The sequence below is a fragment of the Strongylocentrotus purpuratus genome, unplaced genomic scaffold (assembly GCF_000002235.5).
Source record: "Strongylocentrotus purpuratus isolate Spur 01 unplaced genomic scaffold, Spur_5.0 spur5_scaffold_19, whole genome shotgun sequence".
In the NCBI taxonomy this organism is placed as follows: domain Eukaryota; kingdom Metazoa; phylum Echinodermata; class Echinoidea; order Camarodonta; family Strongylocentrotidae; genus Strongylocentrotus; species Strongylocentrotus purpuratus.
The window spans coordinates 9,865,585-9,892,601 of NW_022145604.1; the positions used below are offsets into that span (position 1 = coordinate 9,865,585).

Consider the following 27,017-nt stretch of genomic DNA (forward strand, 5'->3'; position numbering starts at 1 on the left):
AGCAGGAACCCCTGGAAAAAATAAATGGACTGGGAGAGGGAGCAAAAGATAGAGAGAGGAGGAAGAAGGAGTAGCAAGGAGTAAATATGTTCTGTGCTTAAATACATGCAAAGCTTTGGTATTTTACACTAAATAAAAGATGAAGAATGATATAACATAATATTTACAAAAAGGCAAGACATTAAACAAGGTATTGGGAGATGGAGAGAGAGAGAGAGGGAGGGGAGGGAATGAGAGACTCTGCTTAAAAGTTAAAAGGAGGGAGAGAGCATAGACGCCGGAAGTGGGGGGGGGGGGCAAAACGCTTTTTTGCCCCCCCCCCCCCCCAAAAAAAAAAAAGGAGTAAAGGAGTAAAGATGGTTTGTATTTTTAACCCAAAAGAACATAACAATAATAAAAACCTGAGTTAAATGACGTATAAAATTCCATTCAAAGAAAAGGGAAGTTAACAGGAATTAAATTTCCTAAACATTGCGCATGCTAGCTTTATTTATCAATGGAGGTTTTTATAATAGCGATACGCGCATATCGTGGAGAGAATAAGCGTGTCAGTTTTTTGTCGTTGCGATTTTTTGGGGATCTAAAAAAAAAAAAAAAAAAAAGTGTCCTAGCTCTTACCCATCCCAAACTGCTTCCGGCGCGCCTGCCTACCTTACCCTATTCAAATATACAAGTAATTTCTTTGAAAGCGTAAAGCAAAAACTGCTTAAAAGCTCATCAGCCCACGATTCTTCTTTTCTCTCCCCCCCCCCCCCTCTTATTATGTCACGCAGTCTAGTCTAGAGATTCTAAATTAATTCTAATCATTAGTAGCGTTCCATACCGTACGTACGTATAGAACGCCACTATAAATAATTTATAATCTCTAGACGATTGGATAATGGGGGAATTTGTCGGTAAAGTGGTCCTAATCACTGGTAAGATTTTATCAGTATACTTCTTCCGAGCTCATTAATTTATGGTGTTGTCAAATTGTCTGTGAATTTGAATAGTGCATGATATGTAGAGGTATTTGCTGCGAACATCCGGAACATATTTCTGTGCGCGGAGCCTTAACGGCATCGGCTGGACGAGTCACCCCGACAGTTGGGCGGAGACGGGTGTGAGTAGTCCGATGCCATGTTTGTGCGATTTCGCCCATGGACCGAGTATCTGTAGACCTATTGTTGATTAACATAAGCTGTATCTGTATCTGTATCTGTCAGCGACATACAATCACCAGCATCAAGTTTTTACGTACGTAGAGTTTGCGGATCTTATCTTATCTTATCAATACCGACACAGATTCATGAGACCCAGCTCCAACTCTGGTCTGACAGCTACAGGCAAAGTTTCGGCGCTAGTGAATGTAGTTCCCTATCCATTTTTTTAGCAGTTTAATATCCATTCTTAGCAAATGAATTTTAGCCCAATTTTTTACTATTTTAAATCATAATCATATATTGCAGTTTCCACCTGAATTTGGATCACATCCGACATCGGGAAACTTCCGTTTATAGTCTATATCGTTTAGGGCTTCGAGTTCGATGTCGTCGTCGTTGCTCAGTACCGTCTCTACACTGTAGTCCTGCACCTCAAACTGAAGCTATTAGCTATAAGTCCAAAATTATGCAGACTTCTCGTATGCGCGATACCATAAACTATACGAGAAGTCTGCATAATTTTGTACTGATAGCTTCAGTTTGAGGTGCAGTACTAAAGCGTAGAGACGGTACTGAGCGACGACATCGACATCAAAAGTTTCCTGATCTCAGATGTGATCCAAACTCAGGTGGAAAATGCAATATATGATTATGATTAAAATTAGTAAACAATTGGGCTAAAATTCTTTTACTAAGAATGGATATTCCTTTGCTAAGAATGGATATTAAACTGCGAAAAAAAATGGATACGGAACTACACTAGCCCCAAAGTTTCTTCCCAAGAACACTCCGGGGCTGGGATGAGCTCCCTACCAACTTCATTGAACTGCCCTCTGTGGAGAAGTTCAAGGGAGCCATCAGTGCCTAAATAGGAGGAACTGTTTTTACTCGCACAACTTGTATATACGCACTATGCACTAATCAATCTAGCCTGACCAGACGCCGTGCGTAGCACGGCGTCTGACCTCCTCCCATACCGCCAGTACAGTGAACGGCCAATTCTAGAATTTCTACATTTAAAAAAAAACATTTTAAATTAACGCAATTAATTATTTTGGAACTATACTCACATTTGGCTATGCCACGTTGCTGTGCGCATCCATTGTCATCTTTCTTGATATCTGATAGTGAGGTTTTACTGATTTAATGCAACAAATTAACCTAAAACTTGGTCCTTGGTGATCGCACTAAAATTCCAAAATAGTAGCTTCACGAAACATACGTATTGCGCATGCGCAACCGGAAGTGCAGTTTCTACGTACGCTGAATAATTTCTGCCTGAATCATGAATGAATCTGGGCGATTACGCTATAAATTTACATTGCACACAGTATAGACGTCGCGTCGTCTGCTACAGCAGTTGCTTCCGCGCGTGCTACTCGGGCGATCTCGTCACGTGACTTGACCTTCACAGAGTTGCGATTACCTTCCGGTTCATATACAGCGATTACATGAGATCGAGCCCCATAGGACTGCACACAACTTTGTTCGCTGTGTGAAGGACTTTACTGATAAAAAGGCAGGATTAGGTGAGTTTTTAACATTTTTATTTAAAAATAAATAGAGCTGCATGAAGCTCATGTAATACCGAACACCCAGAACACACTCCCAAGGTGATAAAGGTTATGATAGAATAGATATTCGTGTCGTCGGCAAATGTGTAGGGGGCTCAGCGGCTTTTTGGAGCAAGCGGGGTACATCCCCGAGCTTCGCTCGGGGATGTGTATATTTATAATCAATCATGACCACTATGAGAGACACCACACCACAATATCCTCATTTAGTTGCTGAAAAGGCTTTTGACGAGTACCAGCATAGACATAGATTATAACCATTAAGTTTAATTATACCATATTGAAATGCTCAATATGTTGTCATGTTCAGTGCCAGTGTCGGTGCTTTTGATCAGCAGAATAGGTTCTCTAGTGACTGGTGTTAAGTATTAACATACATTTATAATTAGAAATGCTCATCAAGAGACATGACATGCCACGACCACATGGGCATGACTTCGTGCTTCATTTATGTCATTAATTTGGGCTTTGGCTTGTTCTGCCATTAGCTCAAATTGAAATATATAATCTTCCATCCATCATGTCTGTGAAAGTGTTATATAGACCCTAGTCTAGTCTGGAGTGTCAGGGGTGTCAAATCTGACAGACATGAGCGCTATACAAGAACCCACTATTATTATTTATTAGCCATAGAGTTGAAAGTATGATCCTAGCATTTTTTTCTGATATTTTTTGGTAGGAGCGAGCTCAGGAATTGGAGCTGAGACGGCTGTCCACTTTGCTGCAGAAGGAGCAGGTCTTGCTTTAGTGGGTCGTGATGAAGGGAGACTAGAGAAGACTGCACAGGATTGCATGGCAAAAGGCCTAGCAAAGGATAAGGTTTGTGTGTGCATTATTCTAGCTGGTGACCTTAAAGCTTGATAGTAAAACTGGTCAGCATTTCATAAAATTGTCATAGGTTCAAGTTCACCGACAACCTGACAACCCACTGAAACATGTGTTAATTCTATGGGATGTCTCGAACTTGTACTTAAGTGTCGTTGTCGAGTGGTTTAAGGCGCTTGACTGGAGATGCGAAGGTTGAGGTTTCGGATCCCGACACAGCACTAATATCCTTTGGCAAGATATTAACCTGCACTTGCTACTCTCCACCCAGGTGTTAAACGGTACCCAGTAGGGTGCGACTGTCATTGTTGGTCAAACAGTTTTTGAGCGTCAAGTAATGCCCGGCTGGAATGCTTCCCAGGGAGTGGAGATTGTGCACACAGTTTTAGTGGGCAAGCACTCAATCTAATGACCGAGGTAATAGTATATTTGTAAAGCGCTTAGAGACATTGTATTAAGTGCTATATAAGAGCTAAATATTATTATTATGGTTACATGAAACGCTGACCTGGTTACAATTTCAATTCCAAAATTTTGTATAACAAATTTCAAGATCAAGTGATGTCTAGTGCCTACAAGAAAGGTGGATATCCTTAGGTTTGAATAGGTCATCTGTTTTCTTTTACCCTTGCAGTCTTTTAGTTATATTCTTGATTTTAAAGAAAATTTGACCCACCAATTACAGTTGCCTTTTTTGTAATTTGTTACAATTCGGGCAAACACACTTTCAAGGTATGATGTTATAAGTATTAGCTAGAAACAATCTGAATTATATCTACATCTACTTTCAACTCAGCCTTTGAGTAAAAAAACAGATCAAATGCTAATTACTGATAGTATAACTGTGGGCAGACGAGATCTTCTCATTTTAGCTAATGTAATAATGGAATCATCTCTTCTTTTTCATCGGGATAGGTTCTTACAATCAAGGCAGACATGTGTGTAGAAGAAGATGTGAAGAGGATTGTGGAGTCAACTATCACATACTTTGGTAGACTGGATGTCTTGGTGAGTTCTGATTACCTACCTGTCGTACCCTTTAAATAGTGTTTACAATGGTCATCTGGGGGGTGTTTCACAAAACTTGTCATCAGTGACAAATGACAGTTTGTGTTTTAAGCTACTGAAATCCTTGCTTCTGATTGGTTATCGGCAGTTTTGTCACTGATTTTTGTCATTCGTCATTGAAAAAAGGCTTTGTGAAACGGGCCCCTGCATAGCGTACTGAGAGAGATAGTTGTGACACATGCATAAGTACAAAGGTCAATTTGTGGGGCCACAATTAGTTCCCTCCCAGAGAGATGTTATGTGGGGAAAGAATTATTTGGAGCTCCATGAATTGAATCTTTGATCGCGTTTGTGTGCGTGTCACAACTATCTTTCCTAATACACGCTATCGTCATCTCTCTAATAACTGTAACCTGTGACTGACTGGAGATATAAGGAAGTTATATATTTTTGTTCTGTTGCTATCTAACATTGTGACATTTTTTTCATAAGCATTCTTTTACGAGTTTTATCCAATACTTCTATTTAGAGGTATGTAAATGTACATATTTCAGTTGATTTGTAGAGATGTGAGAGGAATGGGGCTTCATTTAGTGAATCCCCCCCCCCCCCCCCCCCCTGCGGTTATAACCAAATGTTTATGAAACCAATCTCTTCAATATGTAGTAACTGTAGTAATCTTTGCAGAGGTTTGTGTCTTACGTTTATTTTAATGAAGTTTTTTATCTTATTTATATTTTTATCTCAGTCTATCATTTTCGCTTTGTCCGTCTCCCACTTCGTCTTTCTCTGCCCGTCTTTCTCTTTCTCCTGCTCTCTCTTTTTCTTTTTCCCTTTGCCATTGCTCATCAATGTATTTTAGGTAAACAATGCAGGACAAGCCAAACTTGACCTCCTCAGAAGTGAAACTGTTATGGAGAACTTTGACGATTTGCTCAAGCTTAATGTAAGATCTGTTGTCCAACTCACCAACCTAGCAGTACCTCATCTTATTACTTCTAAAGGTAAGTTATTAATCTTGTTACTGTGATGCAGTGGTGTACATACAGGGGACAAGGGGGATGCGCCCCCCCCCCCCCCACCCCATCCAATTGAGTGGAGAAAAAGAAAGAAAAAATAGAGAAAGGGAAAGGATAAAAGGGAAAAAAGGATGAGAAAAGATGACTGAACCACTTCCCGCAACTTTCTTCTAATCAGTAGCCCTGTATTATCGTATTCATTTTACAAGTTATTCTGACACCCCCCTCCCCCTTTCCCCTCAATTCCAGTGCGGTGGCTGCTTGAGAATTTGTCATGTCAAATGTAATATCAAGTTAGCATTTTACCCCAACATGTCTCAAGTGACGATTAGTTTGAAAATAAAAAAGTTGGTTATCAAATTTCTAAGGTCAAATCTTGAGACATAAACCTCTTTCCAGGAAACTCTAGATAAGGAGAGGATTCCAAATTCCAATTAAACTCAGTTAGAGCATTCCAATTTTGGATATTGAACTAACTGACATGCTTAGCAAAATTGCCAATTCTCACAAACCTAAAAAACTTTTGTTCCAATCTCTGATCTCGGGTAGAAAAAGTACAGTTGTAAAATCCATCGATATGAAAAGTGGATTGTTCATATGAAACAACTATTTAGAAAGTGATAATTATGAATAGTAGGTATGCAATTTTTCAACCCCTATATTGGTGCCAGAAAGTTTGGAAACAGAGTGCCCTTTTTCACTCTTTCAAAATGTCTACTTTACACTTTCCTGAATTGGGTTAAATTTCAAGAAGAAAAAAATAATAATCATACATCAAATTTTAGGTCAGTTTATTGCATTGATTTGAGTAATTTCATTATGTAATTGGATAAGTTATGAAGCTAACTATCAACTATTGTCTTTCAGGCTCCGTGGTGAATGTATCCAGCCTAGCAGGAAAAAGAGTGGTAGGTAACTTGACACAAACAAATCTCAGTTCAAACACGGCAGGCATGTGAATCTGCCTTTAATAAGAAAGTGTTGTGGTACAATTATAACCCTTGTAAACGGAGCTGTGATCAACGAGGGCCTCTTTGCATACTTATTCTTGTGTGTGTTATGAATATGTGAAATGAACTATGCTTACATTATTTTATTTTTCTACTGCACTTGATTCCATAGGCTTTTTGACATGCCATAATTCTCCATAATTAATGGATACTTAAATAATAAACTATTTTAACTGTTCATATCATTATGTCATGTGCCAAATTTTGCCTGAACTATGATTTCTTTCTGAAAATAATTTTTTTTCCCCTTCAATTTCAGGCCCACATGTCATTTTCGTACAATATTTTAAGGGCTGCCACTGACCAATTCACAAGATGTTGTGCTGTTGGTAAGTATTCTCGTCATAGTTTAACTTTTTATTAATCCAAAGTGCTGACTGATATGCTCATACAGTTTATAATCTCAAAATAAGTCTACTACCCATTTGGTCCACTGATCATTTAGTCTAATTCCCGGTTTTTATAATGCCCATTTGGTATAATCATCATTTATAGTATTATATCCTGCATCAAAAATGTATTGGTTTGTGATTGGTTGTGAGCACGTCACATGACCAGAAATATTTCAACCATTTTAACGTGCTCTGAAAAAGTATTATTTGGGAGTGCTATTCAAGAATTGAAATTCCTTTTTGAATATTTTTTTTTAACTAATTTTTTTTCTTTTTCAAATCTTAATTCAATAAATTTGTCTTATTTTCAATTCTCTTTTGATGAAAATTGTGATTTTTAAATTCTAAATTGCGCCCCTCAGCAAATAGTACTATTGGGATCACCTCTAGCGCATAAAGGTAGTTTTAACCAGAACCTCTCAAGGCAGTGTATATTTGTATAATAATCATCAAATGATGATTAGACCTTACGGATAGTTGACGAAATGGGCATTAGACAAACTGGTCAGTAGACAAATTGGTTGTAGACCAAATTGCAATTCAGCTGCTCATACATTTATAGACATTCCATAGGTGCAGACCAATACAAACATTAGGTACCATGTTTCTATAATTTCTTTATTTGTAACCTGAAGTAAACAGGATGTTTCTTAAATGCATTTTGTTAATGATGCAAGGTGAAATGTACTGTGAAAAAAAATATTGTAAAAAATGCACAATTCACCATTCGGCTGCAATGCATCGTTAAAATTGTATTGTGCAATCCAAAAGCTTTGTATAGTAATACGATTTCTTGTCCGGCGTGAAAGTGCCTGGATGGACGAGATCAACAACAAAACAAAACAAGCTTTTTAGACTGCACTGCCTTTTCCTCAGTTTTATCTTATTCTTTTAATGCAACCTTTCTTAAAATTGTGATGATTGTTAAATGTTACCGGTATGTTGAATTGTAATTATTTTGTCTGTATTTATATTTAGGTACATATATAGCACCTTTAAATGTCCGAAGGCAAATTTTATGTATTTTTTACAAACCCCAAATTATCAATAACACACAAATCTGTTAGACATTCTGGCCCGGACATTTGGAATGATTTACCCGACAACATAAAGTCTTGTTCAACCATCTACTCCTTCAAAACTACACTTAAACGACAAATAATACAATCATATGCTCCCCTCTCTTTGAATAGACCAGTTCACGGTTAGCACATTACTGCAATGACCCCGAATATCCACAGATCTTTAAAACATGAAGAGGTCCCACTTTGTACATATTTAAATAATCACTCCTATAGCGATGGAGGTGCTACATCAATAGCCTTTGTTCCCCCTTTTCAAAGAATACTTCCACCTGTGTATCATGGAGTGCATAAATGAATAATGATTACATAACTTTCATGAGCACGTATACAGTATTTCGTCTCCGTGTATTTCAAAATTTGTTCTGCAATGACCTTTATCTGCTCATGCTCAGACTGCAACCGTGAACTGGCTTATTAGTATAACAAAACCGTGACTTATTTATTCTTTATCATGCAACTGCTCACTGCACCTGCACTTGCACCGCACCCTCTTGATCACTCAGTTTTTCGAAGAGAGTTATGTCGCCAATTCTTTTTACGAGGCCGCCATCCATCTCCAGCCTAACCGCTCACGATGGTGGTCTCCTGCGTTCCAAATTACCTCTCTAATTTATTGAAAATATTTAATATTTCTTATGTTATTGTATGCTTCGTACATGTTTATCGAATGATATAATTGTACATGATTTTTCATTCAATTACTTTTGTAAACATTGTATTCATTGTATTTGTTATTGTTCAAAATTTTGTACTTTGACTTTGAATTTGTATATTTTTGAACGCAGAAATAAAATCAATCAAACAAACAAACAAACAAACAATAAATTATCTTGAATCTTGAATCTTGAATCTTCTTATTTTTCTTATGTAGTAGTTTGATTGGTACTAGAAATTTGAAACAAACTAAAAGCCATTCATAAAATAACTTATAATAATATAAATACAAATGTGGCACTGGTTTATAAATTGTGTGGTGCATGAGCAGTAAAATAACATTCTGTTCACCAAACTATCATACAACACCTTGTGTGCTTATAAAGAGCTCTGGAAGTCATAACCGAAGGTATAGTTCCGGCAACCGTTATCAGCACAAGTACATGTACCTACATAGTAAACCTACCTAGGTGGAAAGTAGCAAATTTAGACTGATATCTTGCCAAAGGCCAAGAGTGCTTATGATGGTGAAATCATTATCATTGCAGTTGATGTGTGACCAAACTTTAAATCTTAATATTTTCTTGCATCCCGTTAATTTCATTAATTTCCCTAGATTTGGCTCCCAAAAGTGTCCGAGTTAATGCTGTGAAGTAAGTACCAGGGCCCGTATTTAATTCAATACTTGAGAACAAAATTTAAAGATAAAGACCAGTCATGGTCATGCGATTGCATTGTGAAAGAAACGTTGTGAAATCGATCAGAAAAGGTTGATCATCTAGCATAGATGTACTGCAAGGTTCTGGAATCATCAAAATGATAAGAAATTTGGCCCAGTCTTCATAAAGTTACAAGCACTGTACACAGAAAGATGTATATGGGAAAATTTTTATCATCATGTATTATTCAAAATGTATTCCTTCACGTGATTGGTAATAAGAGCTTCCATTTCATTTTTTGAAATTGGGGCGTTTCCAATACTGGTCTTTACCTTTAAACTTTTTACTTAGTATTTGGCTTAGATAAAATACTTAGCCAATTTTGGTATTCAATTCACACTTTTGGCTAAGTATTTTACCTTAAATCTAAGCCAACTCCATACCAGACTTAAGCCAATTATTTGGAGGCCTTGATTGGCAGGCATATGGTTTTCTTATGCAGTATTATAACCTGCGCACAATTATATCAGCGCGCATTTATTGCAATGCATCAATTGCGCATTACTTTTGATTGACTGTGTGACATCACAATGCTTATCAGCAAGTTTTTTACTTAGATTTTGTCTTGCGTAAGTACAAGTCTAAAATGCGATTTGAATACGAGATAGGTAAATTACTTAACTTAGCCACTTACTTATGCTAAGTATTGAATTGAATACCAGTCCAGATATTCATTTTAAAGCCCCACTGCAATACTGGTAGTTTGGCCAGGAGGGATAAGACCTCCCTGTATTGTCATTGACAGGTGGTCATCACATCAAATCAGCCCTCAATTAACATAAGAAAAAGGGGATCATGGGGGACCAATGGTCACGGATTAGACATTGTTTTCTATATAGAGGGAGCAAGTAGCTACAAGTAGTACAGTGGGGATTCAAAACAATTATTTTTGCAGTGTGAATAACATTAGAATAGGAAGTGAATGTGTAAGAGTGCTTTCTGTCTACCAATCTTTTAAATCTTGTAGACTTTGTAATATTTTTGACTGGTTGTGATCTTTCTTTCTTTCTAGTTTGTGCATTTCATTATTAAAAGCAAATTCTGAATTTATTCTTCCTTTCCTATCACAGCCCAGGAGCAATCAAGACGCCCCTTTTGACAGGATTTGGAATACCTGCAGAACAAATCGAAGAGGTGAGCTTCACCATCCTTAAAAGGAAAAATTCCACCCTGATATTAGATATTTGTATAATAACAGCATAAAAACAGTGGTTTGTGGTCCTTCCATTCAATTGCTTTTCAAGGGGGGGGGGGGGTGTAATCGTCGTGCCCCCTTAAATCCATGCTTGGGCGTCAGAACTACGACAGGATCTCGAGGTTTCGGCAGATTTGCCATTATGGGAGTTCGATTCCAAAACAAATGATCATGTATTCAGGTACTGACATTTAACTCCTTGGGGGGGGGGGAGTATGACAGTTGTAGCCCTTTAAATCTATGCTTAGCCGTCTGGGGTTTTATTCTCATATTCTTCACACTTTTCAGCTATGTTTTTACTTGAGAAAAGGGCATGAAAGTAAAACCCCTGTCTAAATCCATGCTTAGGTGTCATAACCAAGTGAGCCTGGAGTTTTAACCTCGCATTTCTCACATTGTTCAGCCATCTTTTTTACTTTAGAAGGGGGCATGACAGTTGTACCTTCTCTAAATCTATGCTTGGGTGTAAGAATCAATGCTTCACAGATTTATGAAGACATCTGGATGAATTTTATTCATTATGCAGGTATGCGCAAAGATGCATCCATTGGGCAGGATAGGACAACCAACAGATGTAGCGTCGGCCATCAAGTTTCTTGCATCCAACGCAGCGTCCTTTATCACTGGAGAAACACTGTCAATAGATGGTGGCAGACATGCTTACTGTGCACGAGAGTTGGGTACAATATGAAACCCAAACAATTTGTAGTATTACAGTTGATTGATATAACCTCCTTCAATAAAAGCTGGGAAAAAATAATCTTGAACCAACTACCGTATTTGCCGGCAATAAGGCCGCAGCTCCGCATAGGCCCACCCTCAACATTTTGTAGGGGAAAAAAAAACTAAAGGAAAAAAACCTAAACAGACCAAACTCGTAGAACAATATTTTTCCTACAAACCGATACCCAAATTACTTATTCTTATTTGTAAAAATTTACAGGAAGTTTACCTAAAAATGATCGTAATTAGCAAATCTTCATCGATTTTTAAGCTAGTACTGTATTGCAGGCAGATTTGGTATCCTACATGTACCCCTACCACGATGTGCGGTGTAATACAAAATTGCGACTTCGGCTAGATGTGCAGTTAAGTTAAGCGGCGGCTAGCTCCGTAACGGTTCCTTCTTTTACTTTTTAGCGATGCAATGGTACAACTCAGATCTAGATCTACCGGTAGATTTTGTTAGAAAAATAACTTTGTTATTTTGGTCTTTATGTCAACAATGTAACATAAAATTGTCGGTAAGATGTGTGAAGTTATTCTAGAAATGTCCTGTACCATTCTATAATCATTGTAGTCCCATACGTACGAATGGACGTGCTGTTTTGACCGCTGAATTTGTAGTTGTTGCGCATTGGCTGCACCCAGACTTTTTGTTGCTTTCTCTTCCGAAAATACTGCGGCCTTTACGCCGGCAAATACGGTACAATGTAGTCAATGTCTTCACATTTTTGTTTATACTCGGTTTACAAACGTTTCATTTGTGATATATTCTACACTTCAGCTTTTAGCCAAGATAGATTTTATCTCCAAATATCTTTCTACATTTGTATATGTATGTTTATATAATGGAACAAAATCATGATAATGAATTGTAAGCATCAATGTATGAAATCATTTGGTGATTGGGTAATTTTAATTAATAAAGATGGGTGGATGGTATATTCATGTTACGTAGTTTCTAAACCAAATTATGTTTGATTAGACATGAACAATGTCATGGATGAGGCTGGGATTTGTGAGGCTGACACACTTACTCTGAAATAAATCTATCATGAAATGCAGATAATGTGATGGAAATCATTTTAATAGTACAATATATATTTTTGAACTTTTGTATAAAAATTTGCCATGATGAAGTCAATCAAATTGAACATTATTTTTCAAATAAAATACAATATTTTTTACTCACTTCTGTTATTTCTACCATTGTGTTATTATGTGTGCAGACTGCTACAACAGTTCTCTTTTGTTGTGTAGCTGGGGACAACCAAATTACTATGACACTGGCAGTGCGATATAAAAAAAACCTATATTTTAAATCTAGGGCACAAGTGTGGAAGAAAAAAAGCAATTCTGTAGCACTCTGTTCTTGAATACACTATTCAAATTCATAGATGCTTCTAATTGAAGAGATTGCAAATTAACTACATTGCTTTCAGCTGCCAAAAGTTATGGTATTTCAACAGCGAGAAAACAGGTTGTGAACATTAGTTGTTGATATGTCAGGCAAACTACTAATACTGGGGCACTGGCAGTGCGATATATTGGGGCTGTCAATAGTTACCATTCACAAACATTTTGAGCAATCTTTCAAGCTACACATTAAAGATGCCCTCACGAAACAGATATAAGACAAAGAAAATTCCATGTTACACCTACAGACGCTGAAACGTGTTGACAGACCACTCAAGGCAGACCAGAAAATAAATTTAGTAATAGCCAGGCAGTGTTTATATACAGGATCCTCTTGAAAAGGTTTCAGTGAGAAACACTTTTCAAGTGGTCAGTAAAGCCACTTTCGACTTTGTGTACAGTCTTATATGCAGCCAACCGGGTACTAGTATTGCAGATGGATATAATAAATTAGTTTGGAGAGGTCCTCGATATTCACAGCAATTATAGAAAGCACATTTTGCTCTTCATAGAGTGTGTTCATCGTCGTCATGAATTTGTTTCTGACTCTTCTTTCTTTCTCTTGACCTGGGCCTCTAAGAAAGGGATGTACACTTTCTTCTCCGCTGATGTTGCTGGTACATAGTGACCTAAAATAAAGAAGAAACAAAAATGACTGAATACATCCACATCAAAATTGAACAGATAATGTAGAGTTTGGAATATATCTGTATGTAAAGTTGGTCTTCTATGGTATTTACATTGTAGTTCTAACAATTCGAGGAATGATAAATTCCAAACTTAAACTATTTGTAGCATTTTAGAAGATAGTCCAGTAGACGGTACCATATTATACCATGTACATGACCTGGAAAAGTACAAGTTTTTTTTTGTTGATTTGTGTTCTAGATGGGTATTGAAGTAAATTCAGCTTGGTTGCCAGCTTGGCAACCTTGAGCAACTTTTTTAAAAGCCATATTAGCATAATCATCTAATTAGCATATGTGCAATATGAAAACGTGGAAAATATGACTTTTCAAGGGTTTTCTATGATGAGGAAGTCATTTATGACACCAGTTTTTGATTCCAAGTAATGCCATTGTCTTAAATAGCACAATGAGCATAAAGAGCTAATAAGCAGGCGTACAATATATGGACTTCATTGTCATTGTTTATCTATACAACTTTTCAAGGGTTTTCTATGACAAGGAATTCATTTATGACACCAATTTTAATTTTAAAGTAATACAATTGTCTTAAATAGCATAATTAGCATAATATGTACAATATATGGACTTCATTGTCATTGTTTATCTATAAAGCCTAAAAATGGTGCAATGCAACATTGTAAATCACTTTTTAAAGACTAATCATTAATTCATGAGAAGATATTCCATATAGATGTAGTATAATTAGCCTAATTAGCATAATAATCTAATTAGCATATATGTGCAATATGTAATAATGTTGTTAATCTTAATCCAGGAAGCCTGAAAACATGGATAATATGACTTTTCCAAGAATTCTGCCACAAGCTTGAGCAACGTCAGGCTTGTACTCTCAATGGTTCTAGCTTTGGTAAACCTAGATAGATCATAGTTCGCACTGTTGTATTCAACATCCCTGGCCTACGTACGTAGAAAACCCATAAAAAGTCCTATTATCCATATTTTCAGGCTTCCTGGATTGAGATTAGCAACATTATTACATATTGCACATATGCTAATAAGATGATTATGCTAATATGGCTTTTAAAAAAGTTGCTCAAGGTTGCCAAGCTGGCAACCAAGCTGAATTTACTTCAATACCCATCTAGAACACAAATCAACAAAAAAACTTGTACTTATCAACTTTTCCAGGTCTGAAAAACTTCTACAGGACTAAGAGAGGAATATACATATTGGAGATAGAGAAAGATAAAGATTAAGCTAGAGAGCTAGTCAAATAGAGAGGAAGAGAAGGAGAGAGAGAGAAAAAAAAAACAACAAGATAATGGTGTATTTGTATTCCTGAATTACTATCATCCCAATAACTATCCTAACAAAGTCTATTTGGATGCAAAAGTAATAATTTAGGTTTTGATCAGCATGTGTGCCCCTGTAATATACCAACCTCCCCCAAGAACCACCAATGAGATCTAACATTTAAAAAAAAAAAATACATATACCTCTGTAGCATTTATTTTTACATTTGTCTCTGCAGAGTGCCCTTGTAATATACTGTTTTGTTAGAATTCCCCCTCTCCCCCCCCCCCCCCCTCCCACTCTTATGAATTTTCCATGAGACCAAACGTAATGCAAAATTTGTACCTCCTGTGTGATGTAGAACTACTGGCTCTGTGAAGTATTGTAACATTTCCTCACTGGACTCTGTGGAAGAAATAAATGGGGAAATCAGCCATTGTTATATTTTCTGAAGGAAAATGCAAAGATATAGTCTTTGTCGATAGGTTCAATGTTGGCAGAACAGAACTTTCGATTCCTACTTTAAAAAAGAGAAATTTAAATGTTTTAAAAAGCAATTAGTTTTTGCAACAAAAAAAAAACATTTAAAAAATAAGCTGAAAAAAACAAACAAGTATGAACTTTCATCCTTTACTCCAAAGAAAAACATTACAAAATAAAAATCTTAAAACATTGACCACTAATCCATCCAACCCCCCCCCCCCTAAGATTAGCAATTGATCCTAAGACTGGGATAATAATAATTACAATGTAAAGCGCTTAGAAACGTAGTATTAAATGCTTTACAAATGTGACCATTACTATTATTATTATCATACTTACCTTTTGGAATGACTTGGTCTGTGTCACCAAACACATGAAGTGTTGGAAAGGTGATTTTCTCTCTGAAGCAATTATCGTGTCCTGAACTCAGGCTCCTGAAGCCTGCCACTAAAATGGCAAAATTGAATTGGAATCTGGTATCTGTGGGGGGAGAAAAACAAAAAAAAGACAATAATTAGCATTCTTTCCACTCCTTTATCAAAACGAAATCTGAGTACCGGTAGTGCAAACGAAGGAAACTGAAGTTCTTACATATGACAAATAAATGTTATCTATCACAAGAAATTGGTAAAAAATGTATAATTATGTAGCTGAGTAATGAACAATGAATGACACGAAAAAAACTGGTAATTCAGTTCAAACTTTTCCCTTTTCTCTCTTTAAGAAAAAATGTTGTGCAAAAATAGCGTGCATGGGCCATGGCCCCCTCCCCCCCCCCCCCCTCCCAAGCTCCACTACTGAATATCGGATTCTTAACTCAGAACATGTCATACTATTACACCTCTTTATACTATGAGTTCTACTTACCACCTTGTTCCTTTAGACCACATATCAAGGCAAGCATGGCAGCTCCTTGACTGAATGCAAGGACACCTACGGGTACAAAGCAAAACAAACAAAAACAATAGCATGGTGCCGCGTACTTACAGGTACATGTTACTTGTTTAAAAAAACAAAAATAAACAAAACAAACGAAAAGCACTTTCGATCATTACTAACTTGAAATACAAAAAATTATCATCTGACATTAACATTCTGGGGGGGGGGGGGCACTAATCTTATTCGGTTGGTGAAATGCAAAAAGGCAACTGGATACAGTGAGGGGACGGAAGGAGCTCCTTTCTTCTTTTTCTTCATGTTTTTTTCCTTCTCCATCCTCCCCCCTGTCTTTTTTTCCTGCCTCAATATCGAAAAAATATTACCATCAAAAGGACCCTGTTCTTTCAGAGCTTCAGCGATAGTCTCCACGGACTCATTGTAGCCTGGGTTGACCTCTGTTTTCTCTGCTGCACGGAAACCGCCCTCAGAGTCAGAAAACCACCAGCCTCTCTCCTCATTGGTTGCGGCACTCTCATCACTTTTACTTTTGATTAGATTGGGTGCGTCCATGTAAACTGAAGAAAGTAAAAACAATTAATCCTATTGATAACAAATGTGTTTACAAAACATTAAATTTGTCAGGTTCAAGTAAAAGTATTGTGGTATTTTGGTAAATTTCCTAAAGTCAATGTACAAGCATTATATTTTTAATTACTGGTATTGAATTTATTTCATAAGGTTAATGTGCATTGTGCAAGCATAATATTTTCAAGTATTTAACTACTGCATGGCATTGATGTAAAGAATAGGCTTCATATGGAATATGTACATCTTTTATAAAGTGTATCAATGGAGGGGTTTATTTACTTGACTGGAGATGCGAACTTGAGAGTTTGAGCCCAGGCATGGCACTATTATGTCCTGTAGCAAAGGGTTTAACTTATTCTTGTCAAGTACATATGGTACTACTCAGACACGTACGCAGGGGGGGGGGGGGGGGGGGGGGGGGGGGGGGGGGGGGGGGGGGGTTGGGGTTAACCCCCCCCCCCCCCTTGAGTATTTTTATGTGTATGTTTTTTGGGAACCCCCCCCCCCCCCTTTGAGTGTTTTTTGTTTTTTGTTTTTATTACAAAAAAAAAAAAAAATCCTAATGGATTACCTAAAAAAGATGACCTTACCCCCCCCCCCCCCCCCCCCCCCCCCGATGGAACGGAATGTCGATCAGTCAAAATTTCAAATTTCGGGACCAAAAAAAAATAAAAAATGTCCTCTTACCCCACTCCTCCGCTTATTCATATTCAGCGGCTGGCTGAGTCGTTGCAAAATTTTTTGGACCCAAAAAAATAATAATATGTCCTCTTACCCCCCACCCCCCCCCCCCCATGCTTATTCAGCGGCTGGATGAAACGTTGAAAAAATCCTCTGTTCGCCACTGGTACTACTACTTACCAAACTCTGCATGTTTTTTTAGAGCCTTTCTCAAAGATCCAGTCTTCTCCCGGAAAGTTTTACCAGTCTGCCTGGTGGGGGAAAGAACAGAACCATAATCTGTCTTTTAACATTTTTAATTTAAAGGTAAATGTATCATTAAACTGTATTTCAAGTTACAACTACATTGCTACAACTTACAATTCACACTTTTAAAATACTTAGAAATATGCTTAACAACTAGTTCTCTAAATACAAGAATTGGGTCTACATTTGAAACTTTGAAATTTACACCCCCCCCCCCTCTCCCAAGTGATAAACAAAGATAAATATGGGGATTTCTTACCTGTAACCATGGATACACAGGATCTGGGTTTGGATAACAGAGAAAAATGCACAATTCAATAAACGGGGCATTAATCAGGATCTAGCCTATAGATCTAGGCCTACTGTCTAAAATCAACAAAATTTCATATTAAAGTTTTTTACACAAATAAAACAATAATATCAACATTTTTACAATAAAAGAATAAACAAAATTCATAGACAAAGAGAAAATTGAAATAGAGTTTAGTTTATAGCCTCATATTTTCATAGATCTAGATCTAGACCTCTAGTTTAAAATTAAATGTAAAAGTAAAATAAAACATTATCAGTGTCACTCATCACCATGTCCATGGGCCATTTTTATTCAATTAATTCAAAACGATGGAAACAGCTATGAGTTTATTATTATTTATTGATCTATTATTTTTTCTAATGCTATACATTCTCATGAAACCCCATTCTAGGACCGCGAACAGAGGCTGGTGGCTTACCCGTGGAGCGTTGGCTCACCCGTCCGCTAGGGCCTGCACCTGGCATGGCTAGGGCGGTGGCGCTGGCTGGTCCGACCCTTTTGTGTAATGTGTGAGCTTAGAGTTAGACTACACCAGATTCAACTAATGGGACACACGTTATAATATTTACATATTTTTAGTTACTTTTGATCTCACCTTCAATAAAACCGCTGATGCTTTGTCAGTCATTTTGTCAGTCGACGCCATTACAGATATAATGACAACTAAATATTAGCTGACAAATTGATTTTCAAGTTTCAAAGAAAGAGTGACCGTCTTGGGACCGGGTCTCCTGCTCGCACGCCAGAGTCCAGGGGGAGGGGCATCATATGTGAACGATGTTTTATTTTGAATACTGCACTAGCACTGCACGCTCAAAAAACTGCACGCCAAACATCAAAGAACTGCACTGTAGCTGCATATGAGCTGAGACTAGATCGACCTAGAAATACACTGTACATTTACAGCCAGGATCAGGAGGGACTTTAATTAAGCAGATTTGTAGTTAGTTGACATTACAATCGCCCGAAGTAAAGTTCTGAAATTTTATTGGATATGTCTTCTTCAAAATCAGGTAAACCTCTAGATCTAGGAGTAGGACTAGGCTAGATGATTACACACTGCTGAAATTGAAAACATTGAGATCGAACTGTGAATTTTGAATGTGATATTAATGAATGATTTTGTTGTTGTTGATGTACACTAGTCTAGATCTATATTGATAATAATCGGATGATTCATGATAGGGTAATAATTTATGTGTTTTCAGCACTGTGGCCTGTGGAGATCTAACTGTTAAAGGGGGTGTAGCATGGCATGGTTAACGCCATCTACGACTTCTTTTGGACAATTACTGCACGTAACAAATGGACTTGAGTAACGGTCAGCGCGCGCTAGCATTCACGAAACAGACCGAAGTTCTCCTCACGCTTCTTGCAGTTTCTCGTATGTTGCACGCACCTGAATACTGCGGTCGCATTGTCCGCAATCAAACCCGATTGGGCCCCGAGTCAGGCGACGGGAACGTAGTCTAGTCATGCTTCACCCCCTTTAATATTTTATAATAGTCATAGACGTTGGACCCCCTTTTCTTCTTCTAAGTTCTTCTTCGCTATAACTAAGTAGGCCTACAGCCTAGTACTACAGGACGGACAGCGCAGTTAAGCACTTTTATTTTCAATGAAGGGGAGCCCTATAATTTGAACAAAAGAACCTTGTACCCGTAAGGCCTAACTGCCTGAGACTTGATCTCGTCTTATTCGTCACATTCTAGAGAGTATTAGAATATGCAGAAAATGTCATCATTTTCACAAGAAAAGGCAGTGGTGTCATTTTGACAATGCAAAAACAAAGGTTCCTATGTCTATCCATTTATTCACTTAACTAAGTAAGAATAGTCTATCAAGGCTTGTGATTAAAATTACACAAATTAGAAATGTTCACCATTGAGTTTGTACTTGTTTTTTTTTATGAATAAATACTTATTGCTATAATAGAGACTGACATTTTGTTTTTGGTTGCATGTTTTGTTTTGTCAGAATCGTGTTAGCACAGACATGGGTGCTCTAGCCATATACCGAAGTTTTCCTCATTATTTCATCTGTCCGAGTATCTGTGTAAATCATTATTATCTCCCACTTTCTTTACACCTTGCACTTTTCTAACAAGCAGTATTGAAGCTGGCCCTTGTGCAGATGGCCGTATCTGCCAACAAGAGTGAGAACCTGAGTCGAGCTGTGAGGATGATCGGTGAGGCTGCCCAGGCCGGAGCTAAGATCGTTACCCTCCCTGTAAGTACTGACCAATCACGTTTTAAAACCCTTTCGATTTCACAGAGTTCTCTAATGCTCACTGCAACTAAGAGACAATTTTTTTAAATCAATGTTTTTTTTTTTCTTCATGGTTAATGGTTAATCTTGATAATGTGAGTGGCCCATACAAACAGTGATGCATTGTTTTTTCCAGGTTTAATTCATAGGCATTTAGTCAAGGATAAAGGGTTAAAGTTAAGTTGTAAATGAGGTTTAGTCAGGTTTAGGAGTAATTATGTTAGATTTAGGATTAGAGTTATGGTGAGGTATGTCCTGTTTGGTACTACATCACATTGCCAAAAAGTGGCCATATATGTTTATTTATCCACTTTCTAATATGGATAGTTTCATAATCAACTTATGGAACTATCCAATGTGTGAGTAGTAGATCTTGACATGAATCAAAATTGGTGTGAATTTCTTTCAGTAGACCAAAAGTGATTCTTGTGATATGGAATGGAATGTAGCCACTAAGAATTCCCCTGATATGACCATATTTAAACTAATTGTTGATTAAAATAAAAAGTAAACCCTGAACTAGCACATGGTATTGCTTGATGGCCTGCATGTCAATAACCACTGCAACTTCTTCAAGATGTTATTTTGCAATCGACCATACATGACAAACAGAAAAATGCTAACCTTACCGACCATTTTTTAATTGAAATCTTATATTTCAGGAATGTTTCAACTGTCCTTACGGCACCCAGTTCTTCCGGGAATATGCAGAGAACATCCCAGGCAACTCCAGTCAAACACTAGCTGCAGCTGCCAAAGAACACAAGATATTTGTGGTAGGAGGTATGTATCAAATCAACATATCTCTGTTTCATTGGTTCAGTATACATTCCATCTGTCTCATGTCCTGCAAGGACCAAAAGAATATAGGGCCCAAACTCTAAAGTACATACAGTAACATCTTTTTAAGGAGATACGTATCAAGGTATTTGGCATAAGATCAAGGTCTCATTGCATAAAACTTACCATTAATGGTAACTTTGCTATCAAAGGTAACTACATGGCAACATCACTCGACAGCCAATCAAGTCAAGGTTTCCATGGAAGTTCTTATTCTTCTTCTTCTTCAAGATAATCTGCCTCCTTCAATACTGAAGATTCTTGCAGATGCTGTATACTCGGCCTGGTTGGGGTATGCAGATGGACCATTACACCAGGGTTTCCCCCTACTCGTATACGAATCCTGCAATGGCTTCTTAACGTGCAAGTTACCATCGTAATTTTTATGCAACGGGTGCCCTGTTTCATTGGTTATTACCATTTATTTTAAAGGAACAATTGGATATAGGACCAAAGGCCCAAACGACTCATGAAACATATGCAGACATTTTGTGAGGAAGCACATAGACATGCGTACATGTACTGACCATCCATACTACAATGGAGTATAGGAAGGTGCATAATAGTATTGAAACTGATGATTATACTCTCATGCACTTATAATTACAATCTCACTATTAAAGCATTTACATTTATTTGTTACACATTTTCCCACTTTTTGAAAATTTAGATAAAGGGGGGGGGGGGGGATATCAAAAGATTGAAAATGGTACAGCACTTGCCCCCCCCCCCCAGACCCCCTTGCTATGCATATATATGCTTGTGTCTGTTGTTCTCCTTTTCTATTTACTTTCTGCTTCATATTTGTCATTCCTTAAAGATCTTCATAATTTTCTTACTTTTTCCTAACAGGTTCCATACCGGAGGAATCTGATGGTAAGGTCTACAACACGTGCACTGTCTTCGATCCAACAGGAACCTGCATTGCTAAACACAGAAAGGTAAGAGAGTCTAGTCCATTTGAATGTTCCACACATTTCATTAAAAATATCTAAAAATATCATGTTCCTTGATTCTTCCGTATAATGTATTTGGAGCCAAAAGGGCATCAACTCTGCGTTGAAGTATATATATTAACCCCCTTTTTAATTTATAGTAACTGTTTCTTTATTGTCTATTCCTCAACAGATCCATCTCTTTGACATCGATGTGCCAGGAGGTATTACGTTCAAAGAATCGGATGTTCTCAGTCCGGGATCAGACTTGACGACTTTCACTGCAGGTATAATGGAGTTTAGTGATTTCTTTTGTTGTGTTCACATTGCCAACAGATATGTATGTGGTATTTCCTGATTAGACTAGCCACCCAAATAGGAATGTTGTTGAAAGTTTTTCAATATCAGGGTGTGAAAGATTCCTGATTTATGAGGCATGAAAGCCAATCACTGTGTTAAAAAAATGAATCACCATTTTTCCCCCCTCAATATTCTGACATCTACAGATCGTATTGATATTTCCCTAACTTTCTTCATTTCTCCTTCTCTCTCTCTCACTCTCTCTCTCTCTCTCTCTCTCCCTTTCTCATTTCCTCCTTCTATCCCTCTGTCTTACTCTCTCCTCTTTCTATGCTCTCTTTGGATTTTCTTTATTGCATGTTACATGTATTTCATAGTAATTGCAATGATGTCTATAGATGGTATTGATATTTCCCTAACTTTCTTCCTATCTCCTCTCTCTCTCTCTCTCTCTCTCTCTCTCTCTCTCTTTCTTCCCCTTTCTCATTAATTAATCATTATCATTGTTTTAGCAATAACTCTCTCATTTAATCACATATTTGTTGAATATTATCTCTTTCTTTTATTCACACTTCTTGATGTTTTTTACTTCTTGTTTCTTTTCTTCATTTTCTATTTTCTTCTTATCTTTCACTTTGTTTCTTAAAGGCCCACTGCACTACTTGTAGCTACTTGCGCCCTCTATATAACAACCAAAGCCTAATCGGTGACCATTGGTCCCCCATGATCCTCTTTTTCTTATGTTAACTGAGAGCTGAGTTGATGAGATAACCACCTGTCCAGTGACCTTGCAGAGCACTCTAATCCCTCCTGTAAACTATGGCAGATAAGCTTGAACTTTGTTTTACCTAAAACATTTTTTAATGCTCTGAAATTGAACATGTCATGACAAAGTGCTTTCATCTTTTTATTGTTGCAGAAAATGTAAAAGTTGGTGTTGGAATCTGCTACGACATGAGATTTGCAGAGTTGGCTCAACTGTATTGCAAGAGAGGTAAAACGAAACAGCGCTGAAACTTATATTTTTAATGATGCAAAATCCTGCACAATAACAACAGCTCCGGGGTGAATTCGACCAGAAAGCATTGTATTATAGAGTTTGTCTTCAAACTAAGGCTCTCTCTTTATTGATTTTTTTAAATTACACTGCTGTTCATCTATATGTTTTATGTGTCACTGAATTTCTACTTAGAAATATTTTTACTTTTATGCAACATAACTTATATTGTCAAAACATTCTATTTGTTCAAATTGTAGTGCTTATATTCTACTGACAGAAATCAAAGAATCAAAGCTGGCATTTGGTTTGGAGTTAGGCTCAAGCTTAGTCCAAAGTCTGCAAAAGTGGAGTGAAAAAAAAAAAGTCAGTAGGCATAGTATGCTATCTTTAAAATTTCATGTAATGTGAACAATATTACTCTTACTCTGAATGAGTGGTAAAGATCCTACTCCTTATTTGACCTTTTCGGTAATAATTCTTTTACTTTTAACCTTTGACCTCTCTAGGCTGCCACCTACTGCTATATCCAGGAGCCTTCAATATGACAACGGGCCCCGCCCATTGGGAACTCCTCCAACGAGCAAGGTAAGACCATGTTCGCCCCCTTTCTATAGTAAATTTATCTGATTATACAACACATGCGCATGCTTCACAACAATGTTTCTTTTTCCACTGTCACTTTCCAGCATAGACCACTTGCCCTTCCTCGACCCTGGACCAACCACTACGTTTAACCCTAACTCTAAAACTTATTTAAAACCCAATTGCATCCCTCTCTTTGATAAAATAATACCTGCAGTAATTATTGCCAGCGCATTCACATGTAGTATGAAGGATCATCGATTAAATAATAATTACTGTGCTTATATAGCGCCTAACACTTAATTTGTGAGAAGTCTCTAAGCGCTCTACAATAATGCAGCATAATTACCCTGGCTTTAGCATTGCAGCTGTTACGCGCGCTGCGTTTCAAGGAATAAATTCCTACCAGGTACCCATTTACTTCCCCTGGGTGGAGTGTGGCAAATATAGATCAATGTCTTGCCAAAGGACATTAGTGCAGCGGCGGGACTCGAACCGCGGACCTTGTGATCGACAGTCCGGCGACGTATCCACTCGACCACAACACCTCATTAGTCCATCTCATTTCTTTGCTTTTACTCAGGGCCCTTGACAATGAACTCTACGTTGCTACCGCATCCCCCGCCAGAGACGAAGGTGCAGGCTACGTGGCCTGGGGACACAGCACAGCGGTCAACCCATGGTGAGTCTCGTAGAAAATCTGAGGGATTTCTCACACTGCCGACCGACGACCTATAGACCTTGTAGGAAGTGAAATAGATGAATTAAATATCAATGGAAAGCTTAGAAGCCATAGACTACTATGATATCAATTTATGCTATTTTAGTGTCTGTCAGAGGAGAAACGGCTCGTTTAAAACTTGAAATCTAAAGCTTTGAAAATCGGAAGTTAATTGTCGCCCTAAAAGCTGGCAATCGACTTGATGACATCATCTTATGTGAAGTACCCATATTCACAATGACTTTGCATTAATTCTCGCTATCGCCATGCCTCCATTTCAAATGCACCCTGGGATAGCTTGGTGACTTGGTTGCTTCCGGTTCATTTCGTGCTGCTGTACCGTGTCGTCCAGCAGAAAGTTGCTCCGGGAGCAAGATAAGTCTGAAATTACTGCACGATCACGACTCTGTTCACAACATTTTGACAAAAAACAATTACAAAATGATGGATTTCCCCTTTAATGCTCTTTTCTATCCAACAAATTCTTTCCACACTTTTCAACCTTCCAGGGGAGAACCGATAGGAAAGGCAGGAGCAGGGGAGGAGATCGTCTACGCAGATATCGACATTAACGCCGTTGAGAAGATGCGTACCCAGATACCCGTCATGCATCAGAAAAGACCAGATCTCTATGAAGTTAAGGATGTGAGCGAGAAGTAAATTGGCAACAAGTGTTCACAAATCTATCAAAATTTATTTCGGATATGATATCGGATACAATTTAAGCTCATTACAATGAGGTCATTGGGACGATGAAAATAACCTTGTTATACCAGGTATCTTGTTATGATACAGTGAAACCTGTCTATAAAGACCACCCAAGGGAGACAAGAAACGTGGTCTTTATAGTCAGGTATTTTTTATGTTCAGATTCCTATAGTACATGTTTCAATGAGAATACATTTTCAAGGGAAACATGAAATATGTGGTCTTTGTAGACAGGTGGTCTTTCTATACAGGTGGTCGCTAAAGTATGTTCGACTGTATCAGAGCACCTTATAATGAGTTTCCACTGTACCCGACATATGTCAGAAGACAAGACCAATATGAAATCAAGGACACGAGTGAGAAGTTAATCGGCAGTGCAATCATTGTGCATCAGTGAATACATGAAAGTCGTTTTTTGCGCACAGTTACCATTCATTTACTTGTAAAAAAATCTGTGGCGGCTTTTTTATGGCATATCTGAACAAGTCTTTAGTGTATTTTATTATTGAAACCATATTTTGTACCATATTTTATGGAGGTAGGGTGTGTCCCATGATTAAAAAATTACAATTTTGTTGAACTGTTGTACTATAGATATAATTGGGGTCAGTGCCCCCCCCCCCCCCCCCCAAAAAAAAGGAGGCTCTATTGAATTTAGAACATATTTCTTTTTTTCTCATAAAATGTAGCCTTTTACATCCTGTTATGCTGTTGTCTTTATTTTCTTTGATTTTCTTTGATTTTTGGTCAGTGTCTTTTTGTTAATGCTGTTAAGTTACGGTATTTTTTGAAAATTTTGTTACGATTATAAGTTGTTAAACAGATTACACTCAGTATTATATGTATATGTATGGGGTCGTGCTCCACTTGCTCTGGTGGCATTTGATCTGGCTTTAATTTCTCTAAAGAGGTAGGGTAGGTTTTAGTTTACCAGTTGATTTCAGGGTAAAATTTACGGTTAGGGTTATGTATGGTGTCTGGTCTGGGATTTGCTGTTTGGAGTTTAGTTACTGGTAGTGAAGGAAATTCCTCAATAGAGCAATTGTTGCAGGGGATTGCCCAATAATCCTAAAAGGGGTCAAATGGGCAGGGTAGGTTGTGTTGTGGGTATTTGTAGAGAGAGAGAGAGAGAGAGAGAGAGAGAGTGAAAAAGAAGAAAAAGTTTGGGAGGGTGAAGTTATCATTATCGTTTATTTCCTGTGAAGATGGTTATGGATTGCTATTTATAAGTTTATACTTTGTATTTGCTGAAATTTGGGTAATTACATGTACATGTATATACTCACAGAATGAAGTGATTGTATTGGGGGAAATAGTATCTCACAGCCAAATATCTTTTAAAATTTTGGCTTCATTTCTTATGATTGCCTTTGCAGTACTCTTTGAAGGTATCATGTTGCAAATTTTACATTACCCTGATAGAATGTGCTTGTAAGAGATCATGCCATTAATTTGCCTTATTTATCTCTTATTCGTCAAAATTTTGTTTATGGTTATCACAGGCATTAACATCGTATTTTACTTAGTGGTTTGTGGCAAAAACATATATCCCTTTTTTGTGTAGCTTAGAGGTTGAAAACAAACTATCTATAGTTTAAGGGACTCTTCTTAGTAAACTCTCAGCCTTTTTATTACATTAAAAGTAACCATATTTCATGACTAATTTTCTAAAGAATGTATCGTTCACATGCAGATCATGCAGTCAATCTCAATACTAGGAGTTACAGTACAATATTTTTGTCGAAGACTCTCTTTGTAGATAAGTATC

At 37.5% G+C, this 27,017-nt stretch overlaps 3 protein-coding genes across 4 annotated transcripts; 2 read left to right on the top strand and 1 right to left on the bottom strand.

The window, feature by feature from the left end:
* Nucleotides 1-820: 820 nt before the first annotated feature.
* On the top strand, nt 821-12,537 carry LOC586484 (3-oxoacyl-[acyl-carrier-protein] reductase FabG). The gene is made up of 9 exons (XM_030990275.1): nt 821-917; nt 3,396-3,535; nt 4,457-4,549; nt 5,412-5,553; nt 6,436-6,476; nt 6,838-6,907; nt 9,326-9,362; nt 10,499-10,562; nt 11,150-12,537. Exons 1-9 carry the CDS (start codon nt 881-883, stop codon nt 11,312-11,314), a joined length of 789 nt encoding a protein of 262 aa, XP_030846135.1. The 5' UTR covers nt 821-880; the 3' UTR covers nt 11,315-12,537.
* LOC586468 (esterase OVCA2) lies at nt 12,416-18,656 on the bottom strand. The gene is made up of 8 exons (XM_030990278.1): nt 18,491-18,656; nt 17,842-17,864; nt 17,517-17,587; nt 16,451-16,642; nt 16,056-16,121; nt 15,528-15,668; nt 15,051-15,110; nt 12,416-13,391 (listed from the first exon to the last, which is right to left on the bottom strand). The coding sequence occupies exons 1-8, from the start codon at nt 18,539-18,541 to the stop codon at nt 13,291-13,293; spliced, it is 705 nt and encodes a 234-aa protein (XP_030846138.1). The 5' UTR covers nt 18,542-18,656; the 3' UTR covers nt 12,416-13,290.
* A 61-nt stretch (nt 18,657-18,717) lies between these two features.
* LOC586451 (omega-amidase NIT2) lies at nt 18,718-25,871 on the top strand. Of its 2 annotated transcripts, none has more exons than XM_030990272.1 (9): nt 18,718-18,908; nt 20,003-20,124; nt 20,826-20,946; nt 21,856-21,944; nt 22,132-22,225; nt 23,158-23,232; nt 23,745-23,823; nt 24,404-24,502; nt 25,051-25,871. In XM_030990272.1, the coding sequence occupies exons 1-9, from the start codon at nt 18,890-18,892 to the stop codon at nt 25,199-25,201; spliced, it is 849 nt and encodes a 282-aa protein (XP_030846132.1). In that variant the 5' UTR covers nt 18,718-18,889; the 3' UTR covers nt 25,202-25,871. The 2 variants fall into 2 exon arrangements, with proteins under 2 accessions (XP_030846132.1, XP_030846133.1); XM_030990273.1 differs by having other exon boundaries at nt 20,006-20,124.
* The last annotated feature ends 1,146 nt before the right edge of the window (nt 25,872-27,017 follow it).

What these genes read in the sequence shown, in the direction of transcription:
- LOC586451 (XM_030990272.1), top strand. An exon ending in GAACTCCTCCAACGAGCAAG is followed by an intron (nt 23,824 to 24,403) that starts GTAAGACCATGT and finishes GCTTTTACTCAG; the next exon opens with GGCCCTTGACAATGAACTCT. An exon ending in AGCACAGCGGTCAACCCATG is followed by an intron (nt 24,503 to 25,050) that starts GTGAGTCTCGTA and finishes TCAACCTTCCAG; the next exon opens with GGGAGAACCGATAGGAAAGG.
- LOC586468 (XM_030990278.1), bottom strand. Translation starts at nt 18,541, where the DNA reads ATGGCGTCGACTGACAAAATGACTGACAAAGCATCAGCGGTTTTATTG. An exon ending in CATCAGCGGTTTTATTGAAG is followed by an intron (nt 17,865 to 18,490) that starts GTGAGATCAAAA and finishes ATCCAAACCCAG; the next exon opens with ATCCTGTGTATCCATGGTTA. An exon ending in AGAACAGGGTCCTTTTGATG is followed by an intron (nt 16,122 to 16,450) that starts GTAATATTTTTT and finishes TTGTACCCGTAG; the next exon opens with GTGTCCTTGCATTCAGTCAA.
- LOC586484 (XM_030990275.1), top strand. Translation starts at nt 881, where the DNA reads ATGGGGGAATTTGTCGGTAAAGTGGTCCTAATCACTG. An exon ending in TTGGTAGACTGGATGTCTTG is followed by an intron (nt 4,550 to 5,411) that starts GTGAGTTCTGAT and finishes AATGTATTTTAG; the next exon opens with GTAAACAATGCAGGACAAGC. An exon ending in GCCTAGCAGGAAAAAGAGTG is followed by an intron (nt 6,477 to 6,837) that starts GTAGGTAACTTG and finishes CTTCAATTTCAG; the next exon opens with GCCCACATGTCATTTTCGTA.